This window comes from Biomphalaria glabrata, chromosome 16, assembly GCF_947242115.1.
Source record: "Biomphalaria glabrata chromosome 16, xgBioGlab47.1, whole genome shotgun sequence".
NCBI classification, from domain to species: domain Eukaryota; kingdom Metazoa; phylum Mollusca; class Gastropoda; family Planorbidae; genus Biomphalaria; species Biomphalaria glabrata.
Genome location: NC_074726.1, coordinates 13,516,237 through 13,541,431, shown reverse-complemented (window position 1 = coordinate 13,541,431; position 25,195 = coordinate 13,516,237). Strand labels below are relative to the sequence as shown.

Here is a 25,195-nt window from a genome sequence, read left to right as displayed (position 1 = left end):
GCTTTGAAAAAAAAAAAGCAGAAATAATAAACTCAAAAATAAAACAGTACATGATATAAAAAATTCTAAAAAGTGCTTCTCAATGTATTAGATCAATACTCTCTCATCATTTCTTTGGGGCATGCAAATCAAATGTGAGATGCCAACAATTCAAGGTTGAGAAGCACTGACTGGAAAACAACTATGGTCTAACAAGACAATAGTGTCACAAATAAAGAACACTCATACAGCCTGGTTTTCACCTCTGTGGAACCAGCGGCTGGACTTGGCCCTCCTAGGCCCTTGCCTCCTCGACATAATGCAAAGTCTGTAACATCCAGGGGAGATAATTTTAATTGCGCCTCAGCCAGCGTGGAGTCAGCAAACCTATGGTGCTGGTCAGCCTGAGTGATTGGCAGCCAATGGACTTAACAGTTAGAAAGCTTCTCACTATACATTTCAAAGTACATTAAATTTTACTTTTCCCCCCTCTAAGACTTTTACATTTTTCAGTCATTCAATCTTAAACACATACTATCCAATTAGGTAGAGAAAATTACAGAATGAAAATTAAAGAATGAACATGTATTACAAAATAAGTATAATGCCACTGTTCAATTGGTTTCAAAAGTTGTCTTAGGAAGGGGAAGTCACTAAATTTTAAAAAGGAACTCTGGTTAGTAAACAGAAATTTGCTATAAGTCAAATTTTGTTTAAAAAAACAAAACAATTAAGCCTAATGTATATAAGCAAGCATCGTCTTTAGGTTGTAAGGATTAAGTGAAATGTATTGTGTACAAACATTAACCATAATATGAACATTTTAAAAATATTTTTGCTCACCTCAATAACTAAATAACGTCCAGGATCTCTGGACATTTTGGCAAATTCTTCTACAAGTTCTTTAAATGTTGGCCTTGATTCTGCTTCTAACATCCAGCCTGGCAGAAATTATAATGTATATTTTAAATTCTAATTATTTAATTCTCTTACTGCAAAAAATAATCACATTTTGAAAAAAAAACCAATAAATTTTAAGTTTTAAGCTCCATTACATAATGTACTTTAAATATATTTAAGTTTAATAAAACTTGATCATATTTGGCACCCACATTTAGTCAGCCTCTTGATTTCTTGTAAAATACTATAGTGTGACTTACATTTGACCATGATCATATAGACATCAATAGTACACATAGAGGGCTGTTGAAGCCTCTCCCCTTTCTCAAGCAGTAGTGGGACATCTTTAGTTCTGACACTTTCATAAGGTTTTTTGCCAAGAGTAAAGAGCTCCCACAGAGTTACACCTGAAACAACAACAACACATTTTTCTCTTTAAAAAGGAGAAATTTGTTCTACTTTCACTACAATGTTTCAAAGTAGATGTTGAAAGAAAAATATTAAGATTTGACTTAATAGGATTTGACATAGTGATCGAAGTAATATGTATAGCAACTAGTGAAAGCAAGAGACAAGTGGCCAGCTCAATGACTCAGGGGCGACGTAAAAATCCAGATATTCAAAATCCCAGTCTTCACAGAGATTCGAACCCAGGACCCAAGGTTCAGAAGCCAAGTGCTTGACCACTCAGTCACCACGGCTTAACTACAAATATTTTCATGGCCATAAATCTTTGAAGCTTTCGTCACTTTTATGAATGAAACAATGTTTTTGTTAAACAATGGAAAGAAAAAAACGCTGCATCTGAAAAACAAAAAAATTCAGAACTATTTTCTCCACTTACCAAAGCTCCAAACATCACTTTTATGTGTGAATATTCTATGGTTAATACACTCCAGGGCAAGCCACTTTATAGGCATCTGAAAAAATGTAAAAAAAAATATATTTCTTTTCTCAACAATAAAAAAAAATAGACAGAACTTTAATTTTTTTTTTATTAACATAAATATTCAACAAAATTAATCTTGTGTAAACTTTTTTTAGGAAAACTTTATAGGGTAAACAAACTTAAGTTAGCCTACTGAAGTTTTAGCATGCATGCTTTGAATGATTAAAGTCTAAGCTTTATGTAACCAAGACATCTCAATTCAAACCTGTTGCAATCAATTTCACAAGGTTGAATGGTTCATAGTTTGAAAAGAGTTGGTAACTGTATGTCTACAATTGATCATACAGCAAATTTTTTTATTACTTTTGTATGGCACATCTTTCAGTGTGCTAGAGTCCAATCTCTTTTCTGTACTAATTGGGTGGGTGGGGTTTCTGGGAGAAGGTTTCTGTGCGGCTTTAGGCACTCAGCACAGAACTCAGATCAAATTAGGATTCTAACTCAAGCCCCCTTAAAAGGTAGTCCAACAGTTTCTATACCACTCAACCACACATAAAAGGAAAAATTTGCTTTCAATGGCATTGTATTTATAAGTTAGGCAAGGATGCAGTAGAAGAGACTAAAAAAAAATCCATACTAACCAGACCTCCTGATGATTGATATACTTCATTATCATTGTTGAGTAGTTTAGCCAGACCAAAGTCAGTAATCTTCACCTGATGTTGGGTCTGAACCAGCACATTACGTGCTGCCAGATCTCTATGGACAATCCCTCTTTCTTCTAAGTAGGCCATCCCCTGGTCAAAGAGTGAAAATGTAGATAAACTTGAGCTGTTAATCTATAAAATAGCACTCTTGGCAATGGATTAGTCAGTTGTGCTCATTAATAGAATATTAGTTCTAAGCATGATTACTAAAATACATCCCTGCCATGGGTTAAATATTTATAAATTTGTTGCATTTATGGCTATGACACCTAAAAGAGAAAGGGACCCAATTTAATAACAGACTAAAAAGATGGTTTCAAAAACATAGATATGTTTTGTAATTAATTTTTAATTGGAATGTGTAATATATTTTTTGTCTACATGTGTCCAGGGAGTGTTGCTACATTATCATTGCATGTTATCTATTAAACAGTAGGCATAAAACATGTTACAGAAATGTATAGATCATTATGTTTGTACCTACCCTGGCTATCTGTGTACACCAAGTAAGAAGAGATTTGGACCCAATATGTTGAGCATTGGTTCTAATATAGTTCAACAAGTTTCCGTGGGGCATCAGCTGGGTAATCAGCATCATCTGGTAATTCAGGCACACAGCTAAAATGCGAACACAGCACATGTGCTCAACACTACACATAACACGAGCCTCCTCCAGCAGTTCGATGGATTGATTGGGTGACGTACCCTCTTGAAGGATTTTAATAGCCACTGGAATTTTAACATTTTCTCCTTGAGGAATCCAAATACCCTGAAATATACAGAGGGCTTCATAAGCATTAACTAAATGAACTAGGCAGAAGAGATAACCTTATTGTTTGCTCAGTAAGCTAATAACACAATGAAATGAACTAGGCAGAAGAGAGAACCTTATTGTTTGCTCAGTAAGCTAATAACAGAATGAAATGAACTAGGCAGAAGAGAGAACCTTATTGTGTGCTCAGTAAGTTAATAACAGAATGAAATGAACTAGGCAGAAGAGAGAACCTTATTGTTTGCTCAGTAAGTTAATAACAGAATGAAATGAACTAGGCAGAAGAGATAACCTTATTGTTTGCTCAGTAACTTTCCAGTAGGATCATGCTATAGTGTATGCATAATTTGGCTAAATAAGTAGCTAATACATTTTAGCCTTACTTCAACAGTTTTTCTTTCTTTAGTTTACATTTGCTTTGTAACCATTGTATACTAACAAAGTCACAAAACTGAGACAGTAATCATGCAATATCTTTGAGTCTGAAGATGAAGGCTAAGTGCACAAAGTTTCACAGGGCTAGGCAAACCCAGTTGCGACACACATATTTTCCATATCTGATGCAGAAAAAGCAGTTGTATGCCATTACCATTACGTCTTCTACACCTACTGTCACCTACAAGAGCTTTTTTCTTTACCCTAAATATGTGTCCAGTGGTTTTCATGAGAGTTCTCCATCTGTCTCTTTCAGAAGTCCTCTGCTGCCAGCTACTTTTCTCTATGCCAGTGACAATACCAGCAAAAATACAATATAATATCTTTTTGCCTAAAATTGTGAGTAATGGTAGTGAAATAAAACAAAATAAACTGATTTAGAATGTTATTACTTACTTTGTAAACTGTACCAAAAGCACCAGATCCAATGATGGCACCTTTACGGAGTTCCTCTTCATTGATTATTCTCATTTTGGACAAATCAGGTTTGGTATTTGTAGGTGTCAGTGGCTGCGATGAATATGCTTTTTTATTAGTATGTCAATTTTATTCATTTTAAAATTAAATTTAAAATCGCCATTGGCTTAAAGATAAAAATGAAATTTGCCTTTAATGTAAAATGAGATTTGAACCTCACTTCAAAAACATAAGAAGTTTTGAGTTCACTTAAAAGATTAAATGATTTAGTTTTCTTCCTCTACCTCAATGTCCTCATGCCCAGTTATTTTAGCAGTAAACTCTGCAGCTTTCATATTGTTCTGTGCTCGTTTGTGGCAGAAATAGCTGACCCCTATTATGAAGCCCAGCAACAGCAGTGAACCAGGTATAGTGCAACCCAGGATGATAGCCAATTTCTTTTCTTCCCTGTAGAACCAATGCAAACATATTGTTTGGTTTATACCTTGTACCTGAATTTAGATCTAAATCATTTTTGTGGGTAACTTTACCATTAATTAAAAAAAAAAAAAGAAACAAAATACATAGGCCTAATTGTAAAAAAAAATAATGATTATATATATATATTTAGTGAGTCCCCTCCATCCCCATTTCACAATAAAAAAAAAAGTACTGACTCTGCAGAGTTGTCCAGCAGTTGCTGGACTTCAGGGTGTGAAGTGTCTGCACATACTATCCTGTTGTTCTCATCCATGTCTGAATCCTTCACCTTGTAAGGTAGTTCAGGCGGGCATTCTTTTGTACAGTTAAACTGAAAATGAAATTTAAAAAAAAAAGAATAATATTAATATTATTACACTAATCTGATGTCAAAATTATCTTAGCTAAAAACACACAACAAAATACATATTGAAAGCCTTATTTAAATAGAAATTGTAATTTAGACCATTCATTCCTAAAATGGATGGCTGCTTGGTTGTGCGGTTTGCATGCTGGACTGTTGTTTGGATTTATTGATGGTCCCTGGTTCAAACTCTGCCCGCTCCCATCCCCCGTCGTCTTGCGGGAGGTTCGGACTAGGAAGTAAACTATCTTCAACTATGAAGGAACATCCGAAACATGTAAAACATTTTACAAACAATGTACACTTTATTTCAGTATTTTCCCTAAAAGTCAGTCTAAGTTGTTTTCCAAAGAAAAAAAAATTATATTGGCTTTTACAATTTTAAGGTTATTAAACTTTGGATTTCTAGCCATTGTTCTAAGGGGTACAACAAATAAAAATACTATGCAGTGTGGTAGGGTGCTGTAGGGATGTCATATATTTGGTAATTGGTAAAAATAACATGGAAACAGAGGCTTTGTTTAAAATGGTCATAACAGATGAGACACTTTAAAACTGGTCTAATGTACAAAGTACAGTTTAGTCTTGTTTATTTATTTTATTTTTTTTTGAATTTTTAATTGGTTTGCCATTAGTGGTGAGTGGCAAAGAACTTGGCTTCAAACCCGGGGGCCCCAGGTTCAAATCCTGCTAAAGACTGGGATTTTTAATTTCAGGATCTAATGGGTACCCGACATTAGTAAGTAAAGTAAAGGCGGTTGGTCGTTGTGCTGACCACATTACAACGTTGTTAACCATGGACCACTGAAACAGATGACCTTTACATCATCTGCCTGTTGATGTGTGTTTTATATAGGTTGCACCAATCGGTGTTTGGGAGTAACATCCCTTGTAACTGTTGTTGTCAACCAATATGGCGTTCGATTAAACAGCTGATTTCATGTCTTATATGTTATATCCAGAGTCTTGTTATTATTCGTTCATAATAATCAACATGGTGGCAGCAGTAACAAGAATTATATTTAGATTTATATCAGGGATATAAATCTAGTTAAATTAAGAAAAAAAAATAGATCTAAAGTGTAGATCTAGAATCTAGTAGATTCCAGAGTCTCAATCTAGAAGTCTAGAATATATATAGAGAGGCTCTGGGTTATTCAGTTACGGTAGATATACTATAGTGAAGTTTTCATTGAAGATGGCAGAAGGTCTACTTAAACCACCAACAGAGTTAAATGTGACTGAAGGTTATGTTAGTGAAAACTTTCGTCAATGGAGAAGACAAGTGGAACTGTTTCTGTTAGCAATAGGAGCTGAAGAAAAACCTAAAATCAGACAAAAAGCAATAATACTACATTGTGCTGGACCTCAGGCCCAAGAGATTTGTGAGCAGTTGCAGTATGATGAGAATGAAGATGTAAATGACCCGCAAATATTAACAAAGAAATTACACGACTATTGCAACCCCAGAAAAAATGAAGTTCTGGAAAGTTTCAGATTTTGGAACATAGAAAAGGTGTTATCTTGTGATGTGTTCATTATATAAACAGCTTAGAGCTCAGGCTGAAAAATGTAATTTCAAAGAAAAAGGATAGAATAATTAGAGACAAAATCATATTCTCCGTGGAGAAAAGACTGCAGGAGAGATTATTGAATCACGATGATCTTACATTGAAGAAGTGTTTAGATATATGCAAGATAGATAAGATAGAACAAGTAAGTAAAGTAAAGGCATTTGGTATTTGTGCTGACCACATGACAACCTTGTTAACCATGGACCACTGAAACAGATGACCTTTACATCATCTGCCCTATAGGTCCCAAGGTCTGAAAGGAAAACTTTACTTTTTGCTATTAGTGAGTTAAAAATTATTATTAAATGAGTAAAAAAGTATTGGTTAAAGAGAAGAAGAACAAAAACTGATGGTAAAATTCAAACCAGACAACTGCATGAGAAATTGAATAAAAAACATACAGAAAGAAACAAATAAAATGATAAACTATTTTTTCCAACAAGTCTAAAAGTATAGGGGAGATAAACTTGTATTGTGGTTCCCTATCTGTTTTTAAAACTTGCATCAATGTTCCTTATTGTTTGTTTTTAAACTTGTAATCATTGTTCCCTACAATGTTTTCTTAATTTGGATCTAGATCTATGTTCCATATAATTTTGTAAAAACTTTTATCAATTTTTCCAAATTTTTTTTTTTTATATTGTATCACTGTTCCATATATCTTTTTAACTTGTATCACTGTTCAATATATTTTTTAAACTTGCATCACTGATCCATAAATCTTTTAAACTTGTATCACTGTTCAATATATTTTTTGAACTTGTATCACTGTTCCATATAATTTTTCAAAACTTTGTATTGAGGTTCCCTATATCATTTTTAAAACTTGTATCATTTTTTTAACGTATTCCCCAACAAAACACATTTCATGTTTGAGAAACTTGTAATCAATAATCCCAAAAACTTTTTTTGTACAAAACAGTATCAATGTTCATTATATTTGTGTAAAAACTTGTAAGAATGTTTCCTCACCTTAGTACCATTTGAGTTGAAATAAACTTTGAAGTTGGCACAGGCAGCACAATCAGAGCTTGAAGGCCCAAAGCAACGGCCGCGGCAGTCCTCATGACACTTGAAACAGTCTTTGGTTTTGGAATCCATGTAGTACAAGGAAGGGCAGTTGGACTCACAGACATTCTCATGCCTGGCAAACTTGCAACTGTCACAGTGAGCAGGACCAGCAAGGGTGCAATTCTCACACAAATGATGGCATCTTTCACAGTACTGCACACGTTAAACATATAGGTTAACATTTAGGTTAAACATTCACAGAAGCTTAGTATTATTGTATTATACAGGTTAGAACAAATAGAATAATTAAAATTGGCATTAATTGCAAAATTTTTAATTGAATATAAGTAGCTTAATGTTTGCAGAATTCATACACAACCATTTTTTTCCTTTGCATTCTTGTAAATGAATAATATTTTAACAATGCTTACAGCCATATATATATATATATATATGTACATCTTTGTGGTTTGTCATCTTGTATTAAGTAGAAGATAAGATATATGAATTAATATTCAACTCAAAAAAGGTGACAAGATTTCTTCCTATTTCTGTAGTCAACTAATGTTTTTTTGTTTACCAGACTGGAAAATAATAAAAACTATTTTTTAAAAAATGTTTTTTATGTACTTTTTAGAAATGTAGAATTTCTTAGATAGTAGTCTTTTTTTTTTTGGTAGATTCATTCAAAATGTGGGAGATCTTTATGCCAGCAGTCTGTCAAATGGTAAAAGACTCCCACACATACACTATTTCAAACATTATTATTATTTTTTTTTGGATGAACATTTTCTATGAATGACTTGTAGTTTCTCAGCAATATTTAGAAATTGAAACTAAAGGTAGGCAGGAACAAATAGGGGTAAATGACTTACAGTTAAGGTTGTCTGTGTTAGCCTGTTTGAGCTGTTTGAGCGGATATTAGAATAAGTTTGAAAATATCCTGCATCACAAATAGTTACTTCAGGGTTTATGCAATATACAGGATCAGTTGGAGATTCCTTTTGGCCCATTACACAAGAAGTACATCCGCCTGACTTGACAACTTCTTCAGGCCCTGTACACCTACAATGAGAAAACAAATGTAGATAAAGAAAGAAAAAAAATACAATAAGTCTGTGGGCCAATTGTTCATAAAGTTGGCCTGTGAAAATATAATGGTCTTAGTCAGTGCTTTTTTTTTTGGTTAAAAATAATAGGTGCAGGTACTCAGCGATTATGTGCCGGTACTCAGTGATTAGGTGCCGGTACTCAGTGATGGATTGCCTAACTTTTAACTACTAATAAATTAATAATAAAAGTTAAAATACAAGAAAAGTAATAATTTTTTTCCCCACATTGAAAAAGGTGCTGGTTTGCCATACCGGTGCATACCGTCACAAAAAAAAAGCCCTAACCTTAAACGTTTTAGAATGACTTGTTTCTTTAGCCTCTTCATCATAAGTAATAACAGTCAGAAGTTTCAATAATTTATATAGATATTTATAATTATCTATTCTAATATATTTGCTTTTAATAATATGTGAGCACACCTGATTTCTGTAGGTGTTCGGGGGCAGCATAAAACACTTCAGTGGGCTGCATGTGGCCCGCGGGCCATAATTTGCCCACCCATGCACTAAAGCTATTGGACAGGTTTTTTTTTTTTTCATGTAATTATAAATTCCCTTTTGTATAGACCTAATTAACTTAATTACTTATATTAGGATAGCCAGTATTTATATGCTCACCCTTTGCAAAATGGATGACAGGGTAAACAGTATTTAGTTTCATTAGGATACATGGATTCACCACAGCTTGGTTCACAGCTGATTTGCCCATCAGAGTTTAACATGGCAACATGGGCACACTTGTGACAGTCTCTGTTGGTCTGTTAGGACATACATAGAGAAAAACACACGTATATTTTAGAAATGAAATACCAGAGTATTTTTTACATAACTAAACATCCTCTATTCTCAAGAATACAATAGAAAACTTGAAGAAATATTTTTTCATGAAGCATTCTCAATCAATTTGATATCAACTATTTTATTAATACAAACGAGTCTGGAACTGATTAATTGTGAAATTCTAACCCTAACCCTTAATTAAGCTAATATAATCATAAAGATTAAACTAATGTAACTTCACTAAAAAAACCCTGACAGAAATTTCAAAAACATCTTTAAACCTAAACATGCTCGGAACAATAAGTTCACCCACTTATGTAACCATTTATTTACATGTGTGCATCCATTGTCTTCAGAGACAGAAGGAGCCATACTATTTAGATTAGCAAAATTTTAACACTTTACCCATCTTGGATCAAGCTTACTATGTGACTTAATAATAATTTACTTTTAAATAGTAATAATAATTATTATTTACGTTTATGATTGTGCATTTCACAAAGCAATGCAATGAAGTGCAAGAAACAAATTGAAGTGTTGAAATTTACAAATATGTCAGAAATTTTCACTTAAACTGTCAAAGCAATGAAAAGGTCCTTTGAAATAAAGTCAAGTTCCTATGTAAGAGCTCTCATCAACTCAAAAATTACAGGTTTAACTCAAGTCCCACCCAAACTTACCGGTCCTATACAAGAACCTTCACATTCCGCATGGCATTGTTCACAGACTTCATTGCCCTTGTGGTAGAGGTGTGGGATGGCATCACAGTTTTCAAGACATAAGGTGGTGGTGGCATTGCTGTAAACAAAGTTGGCACATCTGACACACTTCGATGGGCCTTTGCCCCAGCAGCCAGACACCCCGCACTGACTATCACAAACCTCTTCATCGTTCGCTAATCAATGTAGAGAGAAATAATACATTTAAAAAAATACTAATAATGATAATTCATTTTTAATGAAGTAAAACTAAATAAATGTATTATTTTAAGAAGATGTCCTTTAATAACATTCAGGTCAGCAGGTGACAAATAGCTCACCCATTTCTGGGTTTAACAGTTTATGAGAATACAACTAGGCCTAAGCAATGACGTTTTTATTGTGATGTTAGATAAGAATAAGGGTGGACTTGGAAAACATGTGACATCCAGAGTAATAATTCCTGCTGTCAACTCATATTTGTTACAACAGACAACCTTTTGGTTTACAGATGAGAAAAGGTCAAAATTCAACATTAGGTTAATAGATGAGAAAATTGTCAGAGGGTAACATTTGGTTGATAGAGGAAAAAAGGGTCAAATATAAAATATTATTTTGATAGATGAGGTTGACTTTCTGAGCATAAAATCTGCATTTCAGGCTGTTATTACTCTGTGGTTTCAAATAAAAATCTGGCATACAATTGGAGGTTTAGACTAGAATATTCTAAATTCTTAAAGAGTATTTAAAGTTTATTAAACAAAAACAATATATGATCTTGGTGACATAATTGACTCATTGAAATTACTTCAAAATAAAAAATACATTTCAAAGCTAATTATGTAGCAATTTAAGTAACTTTCTTATTTTTTAAAATGTACAGTTTTTAGTTTCCTCTGAGGCTGAAGTAAGCAAGATGTAACAAAACAAAAACATATTTGGGCACATTTTGGGTATAAAAATTGATTTATTAGGGGTTTTTTGTTTTACAAACACACTCTCATGCATATTTCTTTTAATAAATATGTAGTATATTATGTCAGATAATTCTATCGAGAGATGCATAGTTAAAATAGAGCCATTGTTTGTCTTATACATGCCATGTGTCTATTAATGTTAAGATTGTTGGTAGAGGCAGGTGTTGTGAGGTGGGAAATAGACTGGGTGGTTCATATCACTCTTGACCTCTGGGTGTCAGCACATGTGGGCTGGTGAAACACTAATGATTAGAAAGATTATTTTTTGGGATTCTAGATGGTCTTAGGGTTTGCTTGGTTGGTGCTGTGTTGATGCTAGTCAGGACTTCTCCATATTTTGACTATAATAAATTCACAATTTTCTCATTAAAATATCTGGTCCCTAGTGCTGCCTTTATAAATGTGATATGTATACATTCCCTTTCCCTTGAATAGAAAAAACACTCTTTGAAAAATGTTAGCCATTTATTTAAAAAAAAAAAACATACCACACTGATTAGGATCTCTGTTATTTCTCACATCAGTAACCTGCTTTATAGAATTCACAATGGATGACCAGTCCACTGTATTTGCATAACACAAGTGACGGTTACCAAAGATATGAACATTCCCATTGATAATACTCTTCAAAGAGTTTAACTCCAAGGACTTCAGAGGAGTCAGAATTATAGACAAGGCTAATTTGTGTGCACCTCTGAAATCATATTGGAAAAATAAGATAATGAATAGTAGACAACTTTTATATTAATTATATATAAATTATTATCTTCAATTTTAAATATAAATTTTTTTCTATCAAATTAATTATGATGGAAGAATTTTTTTCCCCATGAAGCTTGATTAATACCGTGGAACTTGACTGCGTACCATATAATTAAAATTGCCTGTTCAAAAAATCTAAACCTAATTTCTAATTTATTAATGAGACCAGTTTGATTAGCTTTTAATGCAATGAAAGTGTTCAGCATTAAACATTTCTATGCTTTTTAAAATTAAAAGCAAGTCAAACTTTTCAAGCTACATGAATTATGGGGGGTGGGAGGGGGGGTACATTTTTTTAAGGTCAGTTAATTAGATGATTTAAAAATACAAATGTGCTTTATTTTTTGTTTTATGTGGGTTATCTATAAATTTATATTATAGATCAGCTCCATTATCAGATCGTATCAAAGCAAAGCTACTGGAAAGTAGCACCCATTTTCAACTTATTGTAAAAAAAAATCCAATCCAAACTTCAAAATCTCAATGACTAGTTGATAATATCATCATTTTTCTATAGCTAAAAAAATACTATCTTACTAGTAAGTAGTAATACACAGACTATAGTTTACCCCTATAATATTTTATAGACTAAGTTATTGAAAATCTAATATCTATCAAAGGGGGCAGTGTCTCCCAGTTTGAGAATCTCCCCAACTTTAGAAGACAAACATACAAACAAAGTCACAAAGTTTTAAGAAACAAGAAATGGTGGCCAGGATAAACATGTTGAGACTTACGATGTTTGTCTTCCATAAATGGTCTTGAGGTTTGACAGAAAACTGAGATTTGTAAACTCTGAGTGATTGGATTGAATCATGACATAGCCAGTGATTTCTTTCACATCTTTTAGTATCGTCAGATTGTGGGGGTGGATACCAGAGATGTTGTAGTGTTGGTCCCTGAACAAATACAAATCTCATAATTTAATATAACAAACAACAGCACACAAAGGAAAGCTTCTTTATAACAAAACAATTAGACTAGGACTTCAGTTTTTCTGTAATATTAAATAAGCTTAAGTACCTTAACTTAAAGTTACTTAGACATAGACATAGATGCTATCACTCAGTGCATTGGGTAGCAAGCCTCTCCACAGAGACACCTCTATGATATCCACAGGCTTTTCCCAGAAAATATCTATGGCTTTCAGAAGGTGTGACACCATGTTTGACCAGGATGTCACAGTTTTAATTTAGGGCCTCCATGTTATGACTGTCTTTAGGGAACATATTTCGTTCTTGTTCACAGATAAGCCTCACATCGTACATTTAGTAATTATTTAGCTTAGGGGGCGATCGCAGTAGACAATTTCTCTATAGATCTCAGTATGATATTCTAAGGATCCTTTTCAGCCATCGCTGCGCAATGCACATGACCAGCCTCCCTGTGAAGGGTTTTGTAATCGTACCCCATCTCCAGACTTTTCATTGGTTAAATCTTTGGGAAGTTTTAAAAAAGTTTAAAACTTGGAATTGAAGTTGTGATCAATACTTATAGCAGCTCTTCAATATTGTGAAGTGATGGAAGTGAGATTGTTGGAAACCATGGTTTAACTTGAAGGTTATTCTTTATTACAAGGTGTACCGAAAAATCATTTCATTTACTGATATTATCCTGCAGATGGCTTCTGAAAGGTAGGAGTGGGTAACTTATTGTGCATTTATTAGCAGAAAACTAACAATAAAAGAGTTGAAGAAATGAAAGATCTTATCTCCTAACCCAAACCTGGCAGCAGTCCATGTTGGAATATTCACATAACTAAAATCCCAGAGAACAGTTTTGTGTTTTATCCATCTTATATATCTCTTGTTTTTCTTTGTTATAATCTTAGCAGTTTTTAATTTGAACATTTCTGTTGTAAACCAATACAATGCAACCTCTTAATATTGTCGAGCAATGGAAATAAGATTGTTGTTTGTGATTCTTCAACCAAGGTTATTATTCAGCACCAAGATAATCAGACAAACAAAAAATTCCTAGGACATGAGGTGTGGACTAACTCATCTCCTGATATTCTCATGTAGATGACTTACTGAATGGTAAGAGTGGAGAAATTGTTGCACACTCATTAGCAGAACACTAACAAGAAAAACATTTTGAAAATATTTAAAAAAAAAAAAGGAATACCTCCATTATTAAACTTCAAATATACTTAAATAGTTGTAAAAGTGTTTCATTCAATTCAGGTATCGAGCCTGCGACACCATCAGCTGCTAGAAATGAACACATTATCTGGTTCAGCCATGAGGAAGGCATTTTCGTGCAATTATTTATTGGTTATGCCCATCATATGAACATCTAACACTAGACCTAAAGTTCTGATTTAGAACTCTTAAGTCTAGATGTACTTCGAGATCTAGAATCCTAGATGTTTTCTAGATCTATATTAGATTTATGTAAAAATATAAGCACCACTTATAGACTTCAATAAAATTGAAGCAACTTTACTCAGTGATGTTCATCAACTGTTAAATTTCCAGGAAAATCTTTATAGTTGTTTTTGAGATCAGCGTCCAGGTTCCTGGATTCAGGTTCCATGAAGTTCTGACTTGAATATAGGTATTGTAATAACAACAACACAGGTTAAGGGTAAAGGATGACAATAGTATTTGTCTTTCCAATCTTAAAGTTACTTAGTGTGCAACTCTTAAAATAGTTAGTAAGAAAGTCCATTGAAAACATCAATTGACAATGCCACAAAAAAATATATAAGAAACCACTGGAAACGACAAACTCATTAACTACTACAGCTACTGTTCATGCTAATGCAGTCAAAAGACTTTGAGGTGACATTAATTACCAGATAGAAAGATAGTTGGACATTGACTTTCAATAAATCAGACCAAAATAAAAAGTTTAGTCTTTTTTTTTTCTGTTCTAAATTTATAAAATGTGACATAGCCTACATTGTTGAATTTTTTTAATTTTCAAAGTTCTCTATAAATAGAACAATAATGGTGACATATAACACTTATTTAGTCTATTGCAAAACAAATATAAACTAGGGAAATTATACACCTGAGTTTAATTCTCATGCAATCTTTTTGTTTTTCTAAACTATTTCAAACAAATGCCAATGGTCTCTTTAAATTTTGTAGGATTTGAAAATTTAAATGTTTAGCTATATAAAATAAAACACAATAAAGAATTACATGCAACATTTATTTAAGAAAAAAAGAAGGTTTTAAAAAAGAAACTTTAAGGATAAAATATTTCACTGATTTAAACAGGTTTAGGTCTTGGCCTAAAGAGGAAGATAATTGATGGTAGAAAGAATATTGCTTTATGTAACCTGTTGCATAAGTACACATTTACAAAAAAAATATTGCTTTATGTAACTTGTTGTACAAGTACACATTTCCAAAAACCTTAATTTAAAAAAAAAAAAAAAAAAGAGAAATGCTTTGTCAGCTCTCACGTACCTTCATTGGTAAAGACACAAACTAGTCGCATATATTATGAGCAGATGTCAAAGGTTAAGCAACGTGCATTACTTTCTGAATTACTGGCAGATCGCTGCCAACAACCGAAATAACTATTGACAAAACAGAAGCCAACAGACGTCTAAGGGCTTTTGGATGTCTGACAATAAATGTTGCCTTTTATTCTTAGATAATGAATTACTATAGTTTAAATACATATATATTATCTTAGTAGCATTATTATTATAATCTCACCATTCAAAAGAGGGAGTTAAAATCCTCAGGTTTCCCTCTATACGAGTGCAGCCTGAAAAATTGGCTAACATGTTCAGATTGAGAAAACCACTATCTTTGAGTCCCTGGCATGCTGGGTAAATGCACAAATAGGTCAAGTTTGTTAATTTAAAATTTAAACAAAAAAATACAGTCAGGGTATACATACAACACACACGCACATAAAAGATGCACAAGAAATGTCAATGTCAGGTTTTCATGCATATTTGGTTAGAATGTAGTTCTAAAACAGACATATAAACAAAAAAATGCAACAATCTGGAATGAAAAGTGGTTAAACGTACATGACAAAAAATATGCAACATGACATGAAAATATCATGAGGTCAAATTGTAGACAGTTTGTTTGAATAGTTGGTGCTGTTAGAGTACGTAGCAAACTAATGCACATCTTACTTAGACAACAACAAAATCTAGACCACAAGATGATTTTTAGAAGGAATATTATTTATTTATTTATATTTTAATATAGCCTTTTTTTTATTTCCTTTGTTCATTTATACCCTCTATAGCTATAAATAAAAGTAAAAATAAACAACAACAAAGTTCTAATGAATAGTCTTGTTGCTTATCCAAGAAGTGTATCATTTTCTTTTCAGCTTATTTGCATTATAACTATTTCTATTTTTTGTTTTATAAGAAGGCATTGGTTATATTTTTACAGGCCTTACTTTGTCTTGACTGGTTTTACTTTAAATGTCTACTTTAATTAATATATTTTTTTTTCTTCCCTAATTTTGGATTACTTTATTTTCCTCTTGTTTTGTTTTTCACAAAATGTTTAAAAATTTGCAATAGATTTCTGTCTTTATTCCCCTTTTAAAGGAAAAAATTAAATTGGCATAGCATTGTGGAAACTGACACAATATAATACCCTGGCCAGCTTTTTCAGGGCAAATATAAAGTGATGCAACCAAAATAACCTGCTCCTCTTACCAGGATCATTGTAAAAATAAGGGCATGAAAAACTTTTACCACAAGTATAATCTAAGTACATACAAATAAATTTCTGAGCTTAGGTTTTAAACAGAAAACTAGAATTTGAAACCTAGAATTCATCAAATTAAAAATTTTTAAAGAAAAATCCTACATATTTATTATGATAAAAACCTAGACAGTGTTGCTTGGTTTTGAAAAAAAATTCCAAAAAAACGTAATTACATTGAAAAAAAAAACATGATAGTTTAGTAAGTGACTTTTGATGACACTGTGATGTTTGACTAATTTTATTGCACATTTAAAAATGATTCTTTACTTATGAAATCATTCTGTTTGTGCATGTAACTGGAAATGTCATTAAAATAAACAGGAAACTCAATGACTGTGAGCTTTAAGTTTTTAAGCCTTAAGCTAAGTTTAATTAATCCTCATTAATGCCAAAGAAATATTCAAAGCCACTGTGAGCTTTAGTTTTAAAAACTTAAAGCTAAGTTTAATTAAGAATCTTTCGTGCAAAAGAAATATTTTTTTTGCAAGGGCAAACACTGATCATCACCACACAATTGGTCACAAAGTTTTAAAAAATGTTTACACAAGAAAACAACTAATTAATGAAGTTGGAAGTCCATTCAATTGGGGGGGTAGAGGGAGCATTCAGTCTAAGACAAGGAAAAATTAAAAGACATTTCAGGCATCATTTATATATGGCTACTTACAAATTAAATGATGCATCCTGTATTATGAGATTGCCATCTATTACTGTGCAGTTTTTTAGGGTCATTAACGTGACTATATTTATTGGTTGGATATTTTTTTCATGGTCAATTTTACAAACTTTTTAGTCAAAAAATAAAAAATGATTTTTTAAATAATAATTATTAATTTTTATAATGTTTAACATGTTTTATTTATGTATAATTTGTAATTTTGTTATTTTTACAGAATTGAAATAGGCAATAAAAAATGTTTGGATAATTTTCATTTTTCGTTGTACAAACAGGCAATGTGGGGATTGAAGAGAAAAGAAAATAGAAAAAAATTGAAATTATTAAAAGTCATTTTTTTTAAGCAAAATAAACATATCTAAGCTACAGCATTAAACCTATAAAAATATTTCTATATTTGAAACAAAACACAATAATGTACACATTACAACCTTATTGATACAGTTTAGTATAGTTTTGTTAATAACAAACTGATCTATTGCCTCTGAAGAAAGGTGGACCAACTAATAGATTTTTTTTATTATTCAGAGCACTCAAAAGATTTGTTTGACTGAAGTATATAATCAAATTAATCTGATTAAGTATTTCCTCAATAATCAATAACAGAATGGTACATGCTTTGAAAAGAAATAATCACATTTTCTAAATCACTTTTGTATAGAATATCTTGAATGCTTTAGAAATACATAACACTGAGATTTGGAAGCTGATGGGCAAGACATGGAAACAGTTGAAGACACTTGCCTAAAACTGAGACACCAGAATGAAGCAGGTTGGTGGCCTGTGCACCAGATTGGACCAAAAAAAAATTGATAAAGATGAGATCATTCTCAATGTCTTTATTGGAAATGTGGAGGAAGTAGGGATTATATGTCTTTAGGTGCTCACTTAATTCCTCTTTATTCACTTATGCCATATTCCATTAACTTTGATCAACTGATAAGTCTACAGCATGTTCAATCCAGTCCTACAGTTCTAAGTAACTTTCACAGTTTTCATCTTGATCGAGACAATACATTGTTTCAATCAAAAGCATAAAACTCTATTCACCTAGCCACCCCCATCCCTATCTGCTAAAAAACCAATTCCTCCTTTATGAAGCAGAGGACTCTTTGTAAGAGCCGTAACTTTTCTCTTAATAGCTCATGAATGATAGATACAAAAATGAAAATTTTTTACCCCTCCTAAATCCAAACTCCTCCCCCCCCCCCGATATATATATATATATATATAATGGGTAATGTCTTTTATTTATTTTACTTTATAATAAATATATATTGGGAAAACCTAATGATGTATGTGTTTTCAAAATAAAAAAAGAAAACCCAAAGTTAATTTAATTTAATGATGATTATATTTTCAAAAATTACAAGTCAAACCAGAGTTTTTTAACTGTGTGGCCAAGTGGCTAGTATTTTTTCAAAAAGATTTACTATAACTGTTAATTTTTCTAGGAAAATCATTGAAATCCGTGTCCACCCAGGTCCCAACCTTTTGTTGATTCATGAGCCCATGAAGGTTTTGCAAGCTGATAAGAGGAGTAGTAAAAGAGAAACAAAGTTTTGATTGTGTAAGGCAAATCAAAGAAACCACTAAAACCTACCTCTTGGACATGGTCCAATACACTGTTCACAATTTTTATTGTCTTTTGTATATTTCCCATTTGAACATTCTTTAACACAAAAGTTTTCTTCTTTTAGCAAATGGTCTGAAAATAAATAAATGTATACATTAGAAGATATGAAAAAAAGGATTCTCATTTCTGTGAATAGGGCAACAATTATCATCATGCAAATAAAAAAATTTTCTGCTTTCTATAAAACCATTATAAATTGGGAAAGATTTATGTAGGACTCTTTTATCTAAAATATTATTAATTTTGTACTTTAAAAAAGGAATTATTTAAAATTAGGCTAAGTCATCATTTCTAAGTAGCATACTTTTAATTACTATCATTTGGAAAAAAAAATACAGATCACTGAAGTTATGGAAGGTTATTCTATCTGGAAAACATTAGAGTAAATAAGGGCTGGCAGGAAAAAGTTTCAAATACCAGCTGATTTAGGGATTTGCTGAAAGAAGGAAACGTCAAGTGCATACCTGGACATTTGTCCCGACAAAAAATACCAAAGGTGACCTTTTGTTGACTTGTAGTTTTTATCCTCAGCTCAGTTTTATCATAGATCTGTGTTGTTTTAGTACAAGAACTCTCACAGGTTTGGTTGTCCTTAAAGTTGCGACAAGACTGAAACAGAAATAAATTTTAAGCAAATTTTTTTTTTCAGAAGGGGAAGGGGTTGGTTAAATTTTGTTTAAAAATATGGTTTGTAAGAAAGCAAATGTTTGTGTGTGGTATAAAAAATGGTTGTTAAAAGAAAACATTTCTGAAGTGTACAAAAATAAATGTATTAAACAAAATTATTTACTTCTGACATTTCTTTTTTCTACATATAGAATTTGTTGTCAATTTTATTTTGTTTTCATTTTTTTCTAAAGATTTAAATTATTAAATCTAAATTGATTCAGAATCAAATAAGAATTTTAAAATGTATTAATAAAAAGTAGAATCATTTTTATTCTATAAATAAATAAATAAATATACAGTTGAGCTCGTAAGTGGATCTACTCATATCTCAAACAAATTTTCCTCATAAAAAATAAAGTAAACCCAATTAATTGGTTCAAACCCTATATAAAGTCCAAAAGTTACCTAAATGCTGAAAAAGATGTTATGAATTAATAAATGTACATAAACAATAAAATAAGTAATGAAATGAGAAATACAGAAAAGATATCAATAAAATGTTTGTAATGGTAAATGTACAGAATATTATCTGGGTGGCGTGGCTGATGACTGTGGCTGAGTGCGGGTGAGGGAGGACTGCCCAGAACTAAGGCAACGTAAACAACACTTCATTAACAGCATAAACAAAACAACACTGCTTTGTTTCGATGGATATGATCCTCTTCATCGTACCATTTGACTTTGCACTTGGGACCCATTGACGTACAAGAATAATTCCGATTAAAATCACTAAACTCGCTAGCTACAACACTCACACTACCGAGATGAGCCTTTGTTAAGCGCTGTGATACACTCTGCTGTTTTTGCCCAAGTAGTGGCTGAGCCAACTTCTACCCATTTTCCAGTGCTGGCAATTATGGTTCCTATTCCGAGTGAGAACTGAAAGATCCGATTTCGCATGATCATCGTTGATAGGTTTTAGCTATTAAGCTCAACTTGTAGCTCGAACTGTTGCTCACTAAAAAAACAAAAATTTCGCTGTCAATGCTGCTCATATCTAGAATTACTCGTATGTTGAGCAGCTCGAGGTTCCACTGTATATATATATATATATATATATATATATAGAGAGAGAGAGAGAGAGACAGATAGATAAATATAGATATGAATATAAAGTCTACTTACAAAGCACTGATCTTTGCGAGGACCAAAACAGCCAGCAGCACATTCAGGAGAGCAGCACTGATTTGGGTTTGGGCCAAAACATCGACTTTGAGAGCCACAGTTTGGATGGCAGTTGATTGAAGTCACTGCAAAATGTAAAATAAACATTTTTTAGAAACTTTGGAAAAATTAATGCTTTTTGTTTGTCATGTTTACAATCTCAAAAACAAAAAGTGCATATAAAATTTAACTATCATCTTTGTCTTTGTAGTAGGTGCAACAAAGGAATGGCAGTGCCGATACAGTTTGGGGTCAGCGGCGTCGCAGGTTCTGCCAGAGTGTAGCACTGCTGTTCCTTTGGATACATCAGCTGCATGGAGTGGGGGGAACTGATGTGTGAGTGACATCGTTCCGACCACAGCTAATGCCCAGGCATTCATCTCATTTCCATGAGATGATCCATAGTCGCTTTGCGACTGAAGGAGGCCAGAGAGAGAGAGAGAGAGGTGCCACAACTATTTATGGTCATCCAAAACTTAATCCTCCTCATAATTAAAATGAAGAAAGTATATTATATGCACATACTAATAAACTAATTAAAAGGCTGTATGGAATCAATATTATCTACAAATATTGAACTATTACTAAAGATACTCCCCTAGACTCTTAATATTTCTCCTATTAGTCTAACAATAATAACAATAATGAAAAGATCTTAGTGCATCTAAGTCACTGTTATGAATTAGATCCTGGAGTGTCTTTGTGATTTATTTACTGTATTTTCGTACATAAAACCCGCAGAGGCGTATAACCGACATGTGTGCATCTCACACAAATGACAAAATAAGTAAAAACAAAATTGTACTACCCACATCCTTATATACCCTGCATGTGAAAAGTCAGTTTATGAGCCAACTGCTGCTGCCAAAATGCTTTGGTTATTGGAATAATGAGTAGGATACAAGCTTCAATGGCTTCATTAACTATAGTGAGGACAGTGACATTAGTGAGACAGGTGATTGATTGTGGATGTATTGCATGCATTGTAGTCTATAGGTTTTGACATTACCAGTATTGGCAAATTAGTTTTATTTCTTACTTAATTGTCACAAATGATCTCTGCCGAATCGGATCTATTTGTTTTCTTGACTTTTAGAATGAGATGTTCCTAAAGGGTTCCAATGTACATTCCACAAGCACACAGCAAACTAGTGGAGATATAAAGACCCACCAGAATGTCCATAGTTTCTGTTATGCTATGTTTACGAGTAAAATAAACTTTGTAAATGTCACAGTCTCAGTAGACATTGCCTGATTTAATGTTCAGGAAGTAGAATGAATAAAGTTGACTTTGAGTTCAGTCAAGGAAGTCAAGTGTTATCCTCTGGATGAGGCAGTCAAATATGATTTTAGTAGTAGCGTTTTAGTCGAGTTGTAACTCGAAGTATCTTTTGGGCAGTTGATGCCAGTGGTCTTTTTGAGACATGTATTTCTAGTATTATTCTGGATTATTCTGTACAGTGTTACCCGCTGAGATGCGGACGTGATTTGTAATATACTCTGTAGAGTTTAACGTATTGGATATTTTTGATACCGCTGTTATGCGGATAGAATTTTCTTGACTTGTAGCACTAACAAGGAGTGCAGCATTATTATTGTTGTTGTCAAATAAACTTTATATTTGTCTGCTGAAACGGACTTAAGTCAATTTGTGGTATATATGTTTGTCACGTGTCAAGAGTACTCCAGGAAGCATTCTACGCATTTGCGACACAGTAGTAGTGACCAGTCCCTCTATAGTCACACTATATCAACGCTACGTCTCTAAACATTACATTTACAGTAAACCTAAAAGGCCAACACAGCTGCCATTCGCTTGTAAAAACTTGTATAACCCGCAGGTAATTTTAAGTTCAAGTGACCCACCAAGGAAAATCTTTGTCAGCCTGTTAGTATATTTTTGTTAGTATATTTTTGTTAGTATATTTTTATTATTATATTTTTGTTAGTATATTTTTGTTAGTATATTTTTGTTAGTATATTTTTGTTAGTATATTTTTGTTAGTAGGCTATATTTTGAATTCTTTGAAAACAAGAGTTTTAAATGAGATGTTTTGTTTTCTTATGAGCAAGCTATTTGTTGAATGTTTAACCTAGCCTGCAAAGCTTTTGAAAATTATTTACTCAATAAGCATTTTTGTTGATGATTAATCTTGTATGACTAAAGACAATCCAATAAAATTAAAAGACTCACATTTTTGGCACATGTCTGATCCAGAACCCCAGCAGGATCCATTACAACTAGAATGACATTGACCACCTGAATATAAATTTTAAAAAATAGGCAATGATACTTGAAAAGTTGAAAAGGAAAAACTACAAAACGGCTAAATCAGTTAATTCCTATGTGCTAATGTTATCCAGTTACCATATAACCTATCATGTGATATAATTTAAATAGGAAAAAAAATAGCTTCCTTTATTTTGATTTTTTTTTTTTATCTTAAAGAATATTCCATTGAAAAATATGCTGCCATCTTGTATTTGCTTTTGTGATATTCCATTAAAAAGTTCTAGGTTTTCAAAAAGATTGTATTTTAACTTAAAAAAAAAATAAGAGAGAAATTTTTTCTGTATCACGAGACTCCATTTCATGATTTATGTCCCTTTGCTTAAAAGACTATCCTATTGTGTATTAATAAGCTAGTAGTAAGAAATAAAATCTATTAAGAAAGTACAAGTAATACTAATTACTGGGTTTACAACCTGGAAACTGATTCCATAAATAAACCTAGAAAAAAATACAAAGACTTTGAATACGTACATATCCGTGAGCTGTTTCTGCTGCTGTTGTTCATGATCTTTGTTGCTGCGATGCCCATGGCTGGGATGATGTCGTGCCAGGCAATTGTGTTCTCAAAGCAAAGATTGTGGTTGTTGTCTATATAGATCATCCCATTTAAGATTTCTAGGAAAAATGCAAACAAACAATGACTTATTTAACAACATAAAAATACAGATATTTCAATATCATAGTAAAAATCATCCGTTTGATGGAACATAGTGAATGTAACTACATATTAAACTCGTTGATTTACAGTGGAACCTCGGGATACGTAAGTCGATGTACTCGTATCTCAAATGAATTTTCTCCATATAAAATTAAGTAAACCCAATTAATTGGTTCTAACCATATACAAAGTCCCAAAGTTACCTAAATGCTGAAAAAAAAAAACTCGTCATTTGACAAATACACTACTAATAATGTTAACTTGACATAAAGACACTTGTCACATTAAAATGCTTAACCACAGTTATAAGTGACGGCTTAAGTAAAGGCATGATGGCTGAGTCGCTTAAACCGCAGGATCCCGGGTTCAAATCCTAATTTCTGCCCTATAGATCTTGATGGTCTGAAATGGGAACTTTACTAAAAAGTCATGTATTGAGCAGATAGTGCTAAGCTCATGTTTCTATAGCCTACCGATACTGACCAGTTGTGCACATTTGTGATACTTAATTGCGTCACGGGTAATCAGCTGAATTCAACATGCTTTGATTCTCACCTGTCAGCTCCTTAAAGCGCAGCTCCTTAAGCCCAATGCCAGTGTGCAGGTCATAGTTCATGGACACAAACAGACTGTATTGCAGGGGATCATCAGGTAAGGAGTAGAGCGTATGACCTCTGATGACCTTGAGTTTGGTCAGAGGAATGTACTCCACGTAGTTCAAAGCCAAAAGCACATAACCTGGTGGACACACACGCAAAGAAAAGGTCATGAATATGATTCATTTCAAAAGGTCATGAATATGGTTCATTTCAAAAGGTCATGAATATGGTTCATTTCAAAAGGTCACGAATATGGTTCATTTCAATAATTGTTCAATCATTGAGATCTATGATCAATAATTCTTCACTATAATAACACTTTTGAAAAGATAAAACGTTCCAGACCTAGAACTATATAGACATGCCAGATAAGATAATCATTAATCGCTCATTTTGTTATGATGGCCAACAAAAAAAAAAAAACAATTTTCATTATGGACTTTGTGAGTTCGCTCTTCACTTTAAGAATGTAAATACAACACTATAACTATAAGGCTATACATTCTCTGCATTCAATCAATTTTTTTACAAGGCTTCTATCAAAGCACTCAGTCTGTCTGTCTGGTACAAATTTGAACATGTTATTTATCTCATTTCTCATTCTTGGATCAAGTTGCAACTTTTGCACAATTATTTTTTTTTTTTTTTTTATGAAAAGCGTGACAGACAGCCCAAAGCGGGACTGTCACGCTTATGTATGGACGTCTGGTCACCTTAGCCATACTTGTCTGTGATTACAAATATACAGCTTAAACCAAGGATAATAACTCTCAATCCATTGAATTCAAAAAAATATTATATGTGTATAAGTACATAAGCTCTATCCATTCACGCACATTTGACTTATGATCTCAAGTATAAATTAAGGTGGAGAGTAAGATACATATTCAGAGTCTAAACGTTTCTATTTGTCTAGCAAAAATGGAGGGCCTCAAGTTTGTAAAAGAAAATTAAAGCGGTC

General features: G+C 32.7%; 1 protein-coding gene across 2 annotated transcripts in view; it reads right to left on the bottom strand.

The window, feature by feature from the left end:
• Positions 1–25,195, bottom strand: part of LOC106066507 (epidermal growth factor receptor-like) — a 201,011-nt gene that overhangs the window by 12,718 nt on the left and 163,098 nt on the right. The window contains exons 3-23 of one of the 2 annotated variants that reach the window (XM_013225564.2): positions 24,191–24,373; positions 23,449–23,592; positions 22,879–22,944; positions 20,646–20,770; positions 19,316–19,460; positions 18,819–18,923; positions 17,207–17,324; positions 12,574–12,735; positions 11,563–11,768; positions 10,080–10,294; positions 9,238–9,377; positions 8,383–8,572; positions 7,469–7,720; positions 4,756–4,889; positions 4,384–4,546; positions 4,079–4,192; positions 2,960–3,244; positions 2,410–2,565; positions 1,724–1,799; positions 1,140–1,286; positions 823–920 (exon numbers count right to left, since the gene is read on the bottom strand). In XM_013225564.2, coding sequence (XP_013081018.1) covers positions 823–920; positions 1,140–1,286; positions 1,724–1,799; positions 2,410–2,565; positions 2,960–3,244; positions 4,079–4,192; positions 4,384–4,546; positions 4,756–4,889; positions 7,469–7,720; positions 8,383–8,572; positions 9,238–9,377; positions 10,080–10,294; positions 11,563–11,768; positions 12,574–12,735; positions 17,207–17,324; positions 18,819–18,923; positions 19,316–19,460; positions 20,646–20,770; positions 22,879–22,944; positions 23,449–23,592; positions 24,191–24,373 — 3,224 coding nt within the window. Of the gene's footprint in view, positions 1–822; positions 921–1,139; positions 1,287–1,723; positions 1,800–2,409; positions 2,566–2,959; positions 3,245–4,078; positions 4,193–4,383; positions 4,547–4,755; positions 4,890–7,468; positions 7,721–8,382; positions 8,573–9,237; positions 9,378–10,079; positions 10,295–11,562; positions 11,769–12,573; positions 12,736–15,513; positions 15,626–17,206; positions 17,325–18,818; positions 18,924–19,315; positions 19,461–20,645; positions 20,771–22,878; positions 22,945–23,448; positions 23,593–24,190; positions 24,374–25,195 lie in introns of both variants that reach the window. The other variant, XM_013225565.2, reaches the window with a different exon arrangement.